Source organism: Seriola dumerili, unplaced genomic scaffold, assembly GCF_002260705.1.
Source record: "Seriola dumerili isolate Sdu_G_001 unplaced genomic scaffold, Sdu_1.0 BDQW01000149.1, whole genome shotgun sequence".
Taxonomy (NCBI): Eukaryota; Metazoa; Chordata; class Actinopteri; order Carangiformes; family Carangidae; genus Seriola; species Seriola dumerili.
In genome coordinates this window covers 24,778,715-24,791,833 of record NW_019174404.1, presented here as the reverse complement: position 1 = coordinate 24,791,833, position 13,119 = coordinate 24,778,715, and the positions used below count along the sequence as shown (strand labels likewise).

Below are 13,119 nucleotides of genomic sequence, written 5' to 3'. Positions count from 1 at the left end.
GGCATCAACCCAGCAGCATGACTTGTACCTGCTCCTTTGTGCGAGGAGGACTGGGAGGAGCACTGCCAGAGCCCTACAACATGACCACCAGGCTACTGGTGTGCATGTTTCTGACCAAACTGTCAGGAACAGACTCCATGAGGGTTGCAAGAGGGCCAGATGTCCTCTAGTGGGACCTGTGCTCACAGATCAGCACCGTGCAACTTGATTGGCATTCGCCAGAGAACACCAGAATTGGCACGTCTGCCATTGACACCCAGTTCTCTTCACAGATGAGAGCAGGTTCACACTGAGCACATGTGACAGGCATGAAAGAGTCTGGAGATGCCATGGTGATTATGCCTCCTGTACATCATCCAGCATGACCGGTTCTGGGTGGGTCAGTGATGGTCTGGGGAGACATATCCATGGAGGGTAGCACAGACCTCCATTTCATAGCCAACAGTTCCCAGACTGCTGTTAGGTACCGCCATGAAATCCTCAGAGCAACTGTCAGACCTTACGCTGGTGCAATGGGTTCCTCCTGGTGCAGGACAATGCACAGCCTCATGTGGCCAGAGTGTGTAAGCAGTTCCTGGATGATGAAGGCATTGATGCCATTGACTGGCCCTCATGTTCCCCTGACCTAAATCCAATTGAGCATCTATGGGATGTTATGTATCTGTGCATCCAACGCCGCCAAGTTTTGCCACAGACTGTCCAGGAGCTCACGGATGCCCTGATCCAGGTCTGGGAGGAGATCCCCCAGGACACCATCCGCTGACTCATCAAAAGCATGCCCAGATGTTGTTGGGAGTGTATATGGGCATGCGGGGGGCTGTTGGGTCTGAGCTCTGCCTCATGAGCTTGACACTATAAATGTTGGATCTTCAGTTGTCTATTAATTTAGTGGCTATCATAAATTAATGCAATTAAATTAAGAAAATATCAATATTAAAAATACTAATATTAAATAATAACTTTAATATTAATTAAAGTCCTTGGGGCACCAGCCTAAACTAATACGCAAAATAGCCAATATTGTTTCAGTGTCAAATTATTACTATTAATCTTGAACTCTGATTAATAATTACCTTAATTACTATAACCAAATTACCATATCAACAGTAAGTTAATTTGATGGATTGGAATTCTACTAGGTAGAGGTTGGCAATATTCACTCTTGTGCAATATCAAACACACCAGTTACACTTAAAGACATTTATTTACAATGGAACAGAGTAAAAACACGTCTAATCTAGTATATACAGGTGTATTTATGTGTGTGTATGTGGGGGTGTGTCTGTGGGGCCACAGACAAAGGCAAGATGGCCGATTCAATGTGGTCACTGTGACCACATGACCTAAACAAAGAAGACGGTGGTAAACAAAAAAATACTCAAAATGGCTGCTGAGACCACCTAATGTGTGGGGGAGGGAAGGTGTGAGTTTCTTTGTTAGCCTAGCTCATGTAATCTAAAGGTACCAGGTTAGAGGGAGAAGGTTAGCTGCATGCAGGTTCTAGAACTGAGACATACTACAGCAATGTGTGTGAACATACAAGTACCCGATTAACTGTATGACTGACCACAACCTAAGCCAACATTTCAACAACAAGACATTAATCAACATGTACATTAACAAAGTTAAGACTTCTGCTGCTTAGTAGTGCTGTGCTATGCTGTGCTAGGCTAGGTGAGGTTAGGCCCAGTCAGTTAACGTTGCCCAGGCCTTGGAAAAAAACAAAGAGGTCCTTTCCAGTGTTGTTGAAGTGTCCAGTGAGTTGAGTGGCTTCCGGTTGGAGTAAAGTCCTGTCTGGCTGTGTGACTTCTGCTGTTATCTCCTTTGCTCTCCTCACAGAGTTAGCTGTTCCATGCTAACTCCGTGGAACTGTGACTCCTGTTGCTTGTAAAATCAGCTGGCTGACCTTGTGTTGTAGCTGCTGATTCTGAAGAGAACTTGGTTCACTCTCAGTTAATCCTAAGCAGGCCGCTGCTGTTGAGGAGAAGAGTGTTGCAGTCTGCTGTGAGCAGGCTGATAAGAGATCTGCTTTGTCAGGTAGCAGGGCTGACCTGGGCTGGGGCCTTGTTGCCCTTTTGAAGAGCGGAGAGGGGAGAGCGGGAGCTGCTCTCCAGAGCAAGCTGAGAAGAGAAAGAGAAGGGGGAGAGAGAATGAACAGAGAGGAGATCTGGTTTTGTTTGGTGACACCCTGGGGGGGGGGGGGGGGGGGGGGGGGGGGGGGGGCAAAGAAACATCTGGTATCTTGAATGAGTCCCAACAGGGGCCATACACACTACTGAGTCACATTATGAGCTGGATCAGCCTGTGATTTCAATTTTACTTTGATTTTCAGTGTGATTGTGAATCCAGCCCTCAATGGGTTCATGATTTTGGTTTCCATTGACCGTTGTTACGTCATTTTGTTCTCAACAAATTATACAATGTACATCAGTAAAGATTTTCAACTTGAATAGTCTGTTCATCATGATCCAATGTGTGATTTCAGTGTGCTCTGTATTTTTTATGTATTTTATGGCTCAACAGTTCACTCAGTCTCACAGCCAGGCCTTAAGTGTTTTAATGGAGCACAGAGGGGCAATTTTCAGTTTGCAAAAAGGTAATCTGTTTGATTCCTGATACTTTTGGAAGTCATAATAAATCAAAAGTAATGCTGTAGAATTATAGTGCAAATTTGTTATAAAATACACACATTCATTCTCTCTGTCTGTCTCTCACGCACGCACGCACGCACGCACGCACGCACGCACGCACGCACGCACGCACGCACGCACGCACACACACACACACACACACACACACACACAAATGAATCAAAGTATATACAATTTAAAAAAGTAAAAGTATAATAAAAGTTATTCCTGTTATGTTGATTTATCTGACATACCAGACCTGCTATATGGGATGGTAATGAAATACCTCAATGAACTAGTACAACAATACTAACTTATAACATAACTTCAGAGGATCACACCAAAACCTGTCAACAGCCAAACTATTGACCAATCAGATTACTGGAAAAACTGAGTCATCATTCCTACAGGATCCTGACAGGGAAAAAAGAGTTTACAATAAAGTGATCAATAATAATGAGCAGTAGATATAAAATATAAAAAATCAGTGGAATAGTTTTCCTGTTTGAGTATTTCCATATGTCCACTCTGGTTTTAAAGCAAAGCTTCTAAAAACATGGGTTTATCACGTTAAATAAATAGCCTATATAATAACTATTATAGGTTAATTTTTATTGAACAGATATTGTTTAATCTGACAGGATTCCTGACAGTGATGAAGCTTTTACTCTCTTCATCATCAGTGCAGCTCAGAATAATATGAGGAGACTCATTGACCAGAACTGGAAAAAAAAAAAACTAAACCTCTGATGTCTTTGATTAGAACAATTAGCCACACAGTGTTAATTATTTCCATGATTATAAATGAACATTTCAGTCAGACTGACTCATCAAATATCGGCTACTTCTCTCCACTTTTCGTTCTCTCCTCTCTACAGCAGTGACAGTTTGAACTTTAACTGTTTTCTCTGCATCACATGTTGAAAATATTCAAACGTGATGATAATTCGTGCACTTATTTACAATGTATCTTTAGTCTTTAGACTTTAACAGAAATTATATTTAGACATAATATATATATTTAAATAATATTTTTATATTCGAGTCATGTGATCTTATCGTTAACATTTGACATTGTTGAACATGACTTCTGGTCGTTGCTATAACTTACCATCAAGTATCAGCATTTCTTCTCAGATCATATTAAGTACTTTGTTCATGTTTCAGACGATGTTGCTTATAATTAACCACTCTGCCTCTTTCACATGAACATGCTCGTACCCGGATGTAAAACCAGGGTTAACTGAGCCAGTTGATAACCAGCTTTGTAGTACAGGTTATCAGGACGGTCAATGTTAGGTTCAGTTAACCCAGATAACTAAAAGTGATCCCGGGTATATTGAACTTCCTTCATAGTAGCGACCTCAGATGTGTTGTCTTAATATGCAGCACTTTTTTCTGATTTTTGTTTTGGTGGTTTTGTGTTTTTGTTGTTGCATTGTTTCTGTATTTGCAGCATTTGCTATTTATGTCTTTGTTTTGGCTTCCTGCAGCCGTTTTTTCATTTGCCACACGTTGCAGTTGTTGTATTTGTTTTGTATTTACGTATGCGTTTTTGAATCTGCATTGTTTATGAATTTGCAGCTTGTTTCTCTTATTGGAAGTGTTTTGGGCCGTTGAAGTGCATTTGTCCTGCCCAGCCACCCTACCCATGCCTGCTCCTCACACTGCAAATGTCCAAAGCCCCTTTCAAACCATTGTGTTTTAATTTATTGACCTCCTGGCTCAGCTGGTCGGTCTTGATCTGAGTTCACTCACTTTCTGACCAATTGTTCTACTATAATTATTTAATATTACTATAAAGCAAAACAAAGTGTAATTGGTTGTAAATTTTTTAACCTGCATATCGATGATGCTACTTGTAGCCTACTTACAGCCAATGAATTTCAAAAAAAAATATTGATTCCATTAATTCCCAACAGTACAATTCAGGTGCCAGTCACACAGGTGGTAATATTTGTTCCGTCTTTTTTCACGGGGTCTGGATATTGATCATATCCGTTAGGAGGACCTCTTGATCATTGACCATAATGTATATTTTTTGATCATTCTGAAAATACTGACTCCATTTGTCCCAAAAGAACAGTGCATTAACAGTAATGTAACTGTCATTCACCCCTTACCCTAACCTTAAATAAAGGAACAAGGAGCTGGGTCAAAGTAACCCAACCAGCTGGTCAGCTGCCCATCATGAGCAACCCAAGTGTGAACGTATTCAAAGAGAATGTATGATTAATTATTCATTTTTAATTGATTAATTTATAACCTGAATGGCTAATAATCAGGAATTGTTGGTGTTTGGCCTTGGTGGAAGTTTGAGCTCTTCTTGGTGGGATTATTATTCAGAATATATTATCCATGAACATGACATTTGTCAAACTTTTTAATGGGGTAAAAATACAGCTGTGCTGGTGGTGATAACAGTGTGCCCATCTTTTTATGTGGGCAGTGCATATATTGGTAACTCAAAACCATTTAAAAGTTACAACATGGCTTCTCAGGTTGAATGACAGCTGATCCAGCTGTGCCACTCTTTATGCAGACAGCCTAACTATGGATCAGGTGTAAGTATTAAAGCACATCTGACTAAAGTGGTTTCTGTTGTTGTTTTTTTTTTAAATCAAGGTGACAAGTAGCACAACATCACTGCAAAGGAGGACTCTGGTGTCAGATGCAAATATCCCCTGCACCGTCACATCTCTCAGTGAGTGTTACACTAGTTGGTCTGTTTCATGTCTCTACAGTATCAACAGAGGCACAACCACTACTCCTCTTTCTCTTCCCACTCTCTCTGTTTGCTGGGCGGTCTCGGTACTCGACTGTCTGGCCTACATCAGTCCTTTGGTGATAAGCGGGTGTTTCTGGGAAGCTCTGCCCAGACCCCAGCACCTGTCTGACAGTCATATTCACTCTGGAGCTCTGGATGTACTTGGAGCACACCATCCAGTCCTGTTTTGATATCTGCTCCATCACAGTGCTGTCCTGCAGGGAGGAGGCCAGGCTGCAGACTTCCATCTCTAAAGGGGTATGGTCTTGTGGCACTGGAACAATTCGTGGGAGAGCGTGGTAAAGGAGGCGACTCTGTCCCGACATAACCATTACATCCCCACTGTGTATGTACATAGCAGTGGGGGGGTCCTGTCTGTGTGTGCCTCCCAGGAGGAAGATGGCTGACTGCCCAAAACTAGAAAAAGACAACAACAACAGTGAAGGGATTGGAATATTTTTCTGTTTTTAACCAAGCAATTACCAAAATGCCTTGACTACAGAAAAATTAGTAACAGCCTGAACTGCTGGTACAATAAAACAAATATCAAAACAAAATGTGTGAACTGATCCTGAACCTGTCTTTAAGTTAATACTCTTCTCCCCTCTCACCTGAATGACAGCAGTGGCCGGCTGTGATCCAGTTCTGCTTCGTCCACATGGATTCCTAGAGAGGAATCAGGTCGGTAGTAGTTGAGGATTCCAGCCTCTGCTTTGAATCCTGGGAAGCCACAGGCGGCTGCTATTTGTAAGGACAGCAAATGAAGATCAGCTGGGAAAGGAGTGTAATGGTTGGCAGAGTAAGTCTGTGAAGGGAACAATAAAGGAAACATTTGGACCACTAGACAAGAAAAGCAATGTTGAGAGATATGTTGTAACAGGCTGTGAAATATTAAATACCAGTTTTCTTTCCATACATTTTTTCAAACTTGTTCACAGACAAAGTTCTTAAAACAAACAAGACTTTTGGCTCATCTCACAAATTGTAAATGAAAAAAACAAAAGGTCCATGAAGAAAACAAATGATGTGTTTAAATACTCCTGGTGGCCTTATGGTGGTTTTAGACAACTGGAGTCTGTATTTTCTTCTGAAATTACACAACTTTATGTCTATTTTGTCTGTTTTTAACTATGTTTTGAAAATTTGAATCCTTTATTACAGACAGTTAGATAAAGAGAGAAAATGAGCATAAGATTCAGAAAACGCTGCTGGCCTGATCCTCCATATTTTCCTCTTCTCCTGTGTTTTATTTGAAGTGTTGATCCATAAGAAGATATATTTCTGGTTTTAAGAACCAAAAGCCATCTCAATGTCGTTGTGCATCTCCTCTCTCAATATGTTCACAGTATTTATACAGAACCTAAACCTGCTTTATACATCTTTCCACAAGATGGGACCTTTAAGCATGGTGTGGTTTAGGGTCGGTATTTTAAACCCTAGCTCCTGAAAGCTTGTTGTTTATGTGGATATAGATTTATACATTATCTTCTAACAAAGCAGGCTGCGTTGCTTACCTTGCAGTGGCGATTGCTCTAAGACTGCAAGGGAAGCTCAGCTTCCCCTAAAATGTCAACAAAATAAGTGGTCAAATATGTACTGTTGTGTGTACATTTCATTGACTAAATATGCGCTAGAACACGTTCATCTTTTGTTCAGAATCAGCTACTTATCACAGGTAACCGACACGACTTCCTTCTCATTCATCCCCGCAGCGCCACAGTGCTTTACACAGTGTAGACGCCGAGTGTCTACTGACTTCAGTGGGGAAGCACAGAGTGGGTTGTTCCACTGCAGCGAAACTAGACGGTCATTGGATAAATGCTAGGCTTTGTCCCGCCCATCGGACGCTTAGCGTCTCTGGGGGTCTATGGGGCAGTGGGCTGGCCCTGACGCTCGGCGTCTGCATGATGATTGGATGATCTGTCTGAGGCTGAGTCCCTTTTTGATTGACAGCGAAATGAGCGAATCAGCGATCTTGAAGTATAAGCATCCACCGGAGCATTTTTCAAGTTTTTCATTCCGTTGTTCGGAGTTGATCTGGAGACGTTACTGATCCTCAGCAACTTTGTCTTTGTTAAAAACGACTAGCGTTGTGTTTAGCGACTCTCTTCTGTCACTGCGAATTTACATATAAATAAACGGACACATTTTATGATGTAGGCCGAAAATGAGCTTCCCCTCCTTATAAGACCGGCGGCCGCCACTGTTACCTTGGTATCCCAGTTGTAATGATATCCCAGAGTGACCCAGCGCAGCTTCTCCAGTAGAGTCAGTGGTTCTCTCTTTCCAGAGGGAGGACAACTGTGGAGGAAATCCAACACAGAACACACTTAAAGAGGCAGGCAACAGTGGGCCAGTGTACCGTCACTAAACCAAGCTTCCACCAAACCAAGCAAAAGTACTGCATAGATTTAGCATTGCACTTCACTATAACACTGTCAGACTCCTGACTGACACATTAAAAACAACTTGCACCAACTAACGCTGACTCCAATGACATCACTTGAGGCAATTTATCAGACTTCCCACAGCTCCCTCTGGAGACACAAAAGGCTTTTACAATTTTTAATCACATATGCAGTAGAACTCGCAAACAGTTTTGGCATGAAAAATTTCAATAAAACCTCATTTGTTTGTTGGCAGTGAAATTAGCTACTTTCTAAATATGTAAATCACAGCTTTTGTGTATGCTGGCACTAAACCGTCAATGCACTGAGGTTTTAAGATGGAAAAATGTACAAAGGTTTTATTAATGTGAAGAGATAAATAAATAAAATTTAAACTAAATAAATAAATAAAATTTGTCTCAAGATTTAAACTTGGCAGTCCTCTCTACTGGACAAACTATGAAATGAGGACTGTCACACTCTGGCCTGAGTGAGGGTAGGTTGGCGAAAGGCTGACTGGAAAACTGTACTTTAATGTCAGCCAATGTAAATGTCGGTGACAGGAAGCATGACAAAGTCAGTTCAGTGCAAAAAAAATTAAAGGTTTTATTGTCCTTTTCCCAGACAATCCCAAAACAACATGAAAATGCAGCCCTCAATCAGTCTGCACAGCTGCACAGCCCTCCTCTAACTGCCCCCCGGCAGTGCAGACCTCCCTCCATTTTATAGAATAGGCCCCTCCCCCTGGACCATACCATCTTCTAATGGAATTAAATAAGTAATCAATTGGGGGCCACAGGCCGTTTCTCATCTCAGAAACCTGTACAATAATATATTTACATTTTTCAACACACACATTACAGGCATCTTCACAGAATTCACCCAATATCCCAAACTAGGGACACAGAAACAACCACATCCAACATCCCCATCAACTGGCACGGTGCAGTGGGATGGACTGAGCATGCTCCTAATTCCCTCAGGCACTACAAAAGCCAGCTCGACGCCATGCTCAGGTCCTTTGACACTGCCCGGAACCAGGAAGTGCTGTGGTAAGACTTAGAAACAAAATTAATTTTCAACAATGGCCTTCAACCTTTAAACAATAAAAAAAAATGAACTAAAAATGGTGTCTGTGTGTGTGTGTGTGCGTGCGTGCAACTCAAAACGTGTGTTTGTATTATAGGAAAGAAAAATAGCACAGGGAACTTGCTAAGGTGTTAAATGTAGTCTAGTGTGTGCACCCACCAACTAGCAGTAGCAAGCTACCTGGCTAACATGTGGCATGTGAGTTGTATGGTAGTGTGGGGAGCTGGTGTGGTGTGTCAACAGTGGCAGGGGAAACTGTCACAAGGACACTGTCTCTAAATTATCCCAAACATATTTCCAAAATTTCTATACTAACATTTACCTAATATTTTCATTTACTGGCTTGACACATACACCAATCCCTAGTCTGTGATAACCTGAAGACTGTCAGACAGACAATTTATTGATCAGGCTCTATTTGTAGTGGTTACTGGACAGACAAGCTGGTCAAAAGGGCTGGGTCTGTGCTTGGCAGGAGTCTGGACTCACTCAGGACTGTTGTGGAGAGAATGTAAGATGGAGGCCATCTTGGACAATACCAACCAACCTCTCCACAACATTCTGGCAGGACAGTGACGCAGCTATAGTAGCAAATGTTTCATCTCACTACACTGCAGAACAGAGAGGTTCAGGAAATCCTTTGTTCCCAGTGCCATCAGGCCATACAACTATACAACACCTATCTATCTATCTATCTATCTATCTATCTATCTATCTATCTATCTATCTATCTATCTATCTATCTATCTATCTATCTATCTATCGAGATACTGAGTCTGTGATTATTTGATATTTGATAGTGGCAGCTAGATTTCCTGAAGCTGGATGAACTGGAGCTGTACTAGGAAAATTTGACATTTCAGGGAGAGGAACACTGCAAAGGAACAACCAAAAGTTTGGGTAATTATTGTTTTCCCCGGCTATTACCTAAATCGCTTTAAGGAATGACACAACAACAGCTAACTTGCGCAGGTCAGAATTGTCCGTGGGAAGGAGTAGAGCTAATCTTACCTGAGGGCATGTATGCTCTTACCCCAGATGTCCTGGGTGTCAGAGAGAGACATGTGCATGTCCAGGTTGCAGACGTTGGGCTTCTGAGGGTAAGTCTTCAAACACTGTCTGACCCAGAACGGTTGGGAGCCCAGCAGGAACGGGTTGGAGATGAAGATGAACCCTGAACAACACACAACATTACAGAACTGGGTCATAGAAATGTTTGATAACATTAATCCATTGTTATATTGATGTCCATTAGTACGCCACACTGAAAGAAGACGCTCTCATGCAGAGTCAGGCAACAAATGAAAAGAAAACCCTTGAGGGTAAGGAGAGATACAAATTGCAGATGTCTGCACTCAGGGCTTGAGGGCTCACTGAATGGTTTGATAAGTATGAAAATGATCTAGACCAAACTGAACATCAATGGTAGATTTAGAGATGACATGCTGGGCAGTGCTTTCCAAGAAGATCATCAAAACACCACAGGTTTTGGAGGAATGCTGTCACCCCTCCAGTAGAGTTCAAACAGTTGGAGAATCTATGATCAGGAATACTGAAACTGATCTGGTATTGATACTAGAGGAATAACATCTTACTGACATCATCTTTATTTGTCATCCACTGGTGTTTTGCTCTATGTATGTTTTCTCTCCAACTAAATACTGAATTTAGTTTTGGTCTGAGAGTGTGTTAAACTATTGATCTGAGTTAGATTTGAGTAAAGAACTGTCTGTCTGTCCATCTGTCCTGTGTTTACCTGGGTAGCCCTGCAGGCCGAAGGCTCTCCAGTCTCTGACAGGCTTTAATCCAACCCTCGTAGCCTCCACATCACTCACTGTCACTGGGTCCAATTTAGCTGGGACTACCTATCAATCACACAGACACACACACACAAAGTAACATCAGGGATCCAGTTTGCTGCAGTGGCTGATGTAAATATTAAAAATAGCCACAGCTTTTTCTCCCAGCCAATCCCGTTCATTGAGTATAGGCTATGTAGACTTGTCAACCAATATGGAGAAGAAATCTAATGCAACCTGGTACAAACATTCTGACACCAATCTGTAATTTATGGAACTTCAAATACTGCACAGTCTGTGCCAAGGATGTTCATTGATTCATCTCTGGTGATGTTTGGAGTCTATACAGTCTGTACCGCGGTGCATTATACATATATGTTACCATTAGCAGGTGTATCCCACATTGTTTTCCACTGATATTTATACATAGTTAACTCCAGTTCAGCTAACATTTTCACATTTTCCTGACTCTTTATGAAATAAATGCTTCTTTCCCTCCTTGTCCTCGTTCCGGTACCTAAAGTAGGATGAGTGGCTGAGATAAATGACCACAGACCAGTGGCCCTCACATCACACATCATGAAGACCCTGGAGCAGCTGCTTCTCCACCTTCTGAGGTCATAGGTTGAACATGCACTAGACCCCTTACAGTTCACCTACAAAGAACATATTGCAGTGGATGATCCTGTCCTTTACATGCTCCACCGGGCCCATTCTTACTTGGATGAGCCAGGTGGTTAAATGAGGATTATGTTCTTCGATTATTCAAGTACATTTAACAAGACAAGCTTGAAGGGATGGGGGTGGATCCCTGCTTCACGTCCTGGATTGTGGATTACCTGACATGACGACCACAGTACGTCAGGCTGGGTAACTGTGTCTCAGGGACAGTGATGAGCAGCACTGGGGCTCCACAGGGGACTGTTCTGGCTCCGTTCCTGTTCACCCTGTATACGGCAGACTTTAAATACAACTCTGAGTCCTGCCCCATCCAGAAATACTCGGATGACACAGCTTACACGGTGTGTATCAGGAATGGGCAGGAAGAGGAGTACAGGGACCTGTGGTGGCCTTCAGAGAATGAAGCAACAAGAACTGCCTTCTTCTGAACATCTCCAAGACCAAGGAGATGGTCATCGACATTCAGAGGTCTAGGCCCACCCTTCAGCCAGTCAACATTAGAAGGAGGGACATTGAGGTGGTGCACACTTAAAAATACCAAGGCGTTCACCTGGACAGTAAACTGGACTGGTCCCTGAACACGGATGCCATCTACCAGAAGGGGCAGAGCCAGCTATTGTTCCTCAGGAGGCTCAGGTCCTTTGACGTCTGCAGTGAAATGCTGCAAATGTTTTATCAGTCAGTGGTGGCTAGTGTACTCTTTTATGCTGCAGTCTGCTGGGGCAGCAGCATGTCAGACATGAACCCAAGGAGACTGGACAAGCTGGTCAAAAAGGCTGGGTCTGTGCTTGGCTTGAGTCTGGACTCACTCAGGACTGTTGTGGAGAGATGCATGCAATGTAAGATGGAGGCCAATACCAACGATCCTGTCCACAACATTCTGGCAAGACAGAGAAGCAGCTACAGCAAACGTCTCATCTCACTGTGCTGCAGAGCGGAAAGGTTCAGGAGATCCTTTGTCTCAGCCAAAGGAAGTGGACTAATATTATTAACTGTTATCATTATTATCAACAATGAGCTAATGGCAAAATGAATTTCTCCTTGGTGATAAATTATCTATCTATCTCGTAGGCTCAAGAAAACACATGACCTGAATTATCATACTGTGTTACATTAATCACCTACGTCCTTTGGTTCGGATAGTCCCAAAGCCTAAACGTTTTGTTGATAACGCTTTTCAAACATATGTTTTCAATTACATTTTGCTGATTAACCGCTTGTATGTACGGAGGTATAACGCCGGCCTTATGAGGCAGTAAAGCGTGTGAAGCGTACTTCCGCCACTGCCAAGACCAACTTTGAATTTAAAGTACAATTTCTGGTGGTTTCGTAAGTCCTCGTTTTTTAATTTAAACCCACTACAAATGTGTCCACGAACCTTAAAGTAGCAAGTTACAACACCGTCACTTTGACTCAGATCAGGCTCAATCACGTAATTCTTGCGAACCACAATGTCTGTTCTCCTGGTTTGACACTTAGCTCACCTTGTCACTCAGTACATCTTTGGAGAAGTCAAGGACATTACTGAAATCTGGCGGAGGGTGTCTTCTCTTGTAAAATTTGAATATTTTTCTAAATGCATCCTCTCCGCTCTCCACCATGTAGGCTGCCATTTTGGCCGTGACGTCACTTGGTAACCTTTCAACTCAAGTCCGTTCCGGAGCATTCCCAACTAAGTGGTTTTACATTTCTTCATAATGAAAACGATAAAAAATGAACACAATTTGAAGAACACACAAACACTTATCGAGATTGGGCCTCAAGTT

The 13,119-nt window shown here is 42.3% G+C and overlaps 1 protein-coding gene across 1 annotated transcript; it reads right to left on the bottom strand.

The window, feature by feature from the left end:
- Positions 1-4,909: 4,909 nt before the first annotated feature.
- Positions 4,910-13,097, bottom strand: alkbh1 (alkB homolog 1, histone H2A dioxygenase). Its single transcript, XM_022751271.1, has 6 exons — positions 12,838-13,097; positions 10,630-10,738; positions 9,885-10,047; positions 7,608-7,698; positions 6,009-6,202; positions 4,910-5,814 (listed from the first exon to the last, which is right to left on the bottom strand). The coding sequence occupies exons 1-6, from the start codon at positions 12,964-12,966 to the stop codon at positions 5,361-5,363; spliced, it is 1,140 nt and encodes a 379-aa protein (XP_022606992.1). The 5' UTR covers positions 12,967-13,097; the 3' UTR covers positions 4,910-5,360.
- Between the last annotated feature and the right edge of the window lie 22 nt (positions 13,098-13,119).

Coding starts and splice junctions, on each gene's coding strand:
- alkbh1 (XM_022751271.1), bottom strand. CDS start 12,966: ATGGCAGCCTACATGGTGGAGAGCGGAGAGGATGCATTTAGAAAAATA. Junction 10,739..12,837: donor AAGATGTACTGAGTGACAAG/GTGAGCTAAGTG, acceptor TGTGATTGATAG/GTAGTCCCAGCTAAATTGGA. Junction 10,048..10,629: donor CGGCCTGCAGGGCTACCCAG/GTAAACACAGGA, acceptor TGTGTTGTTCAG/GGTTCATCTTCATCTCCAAC.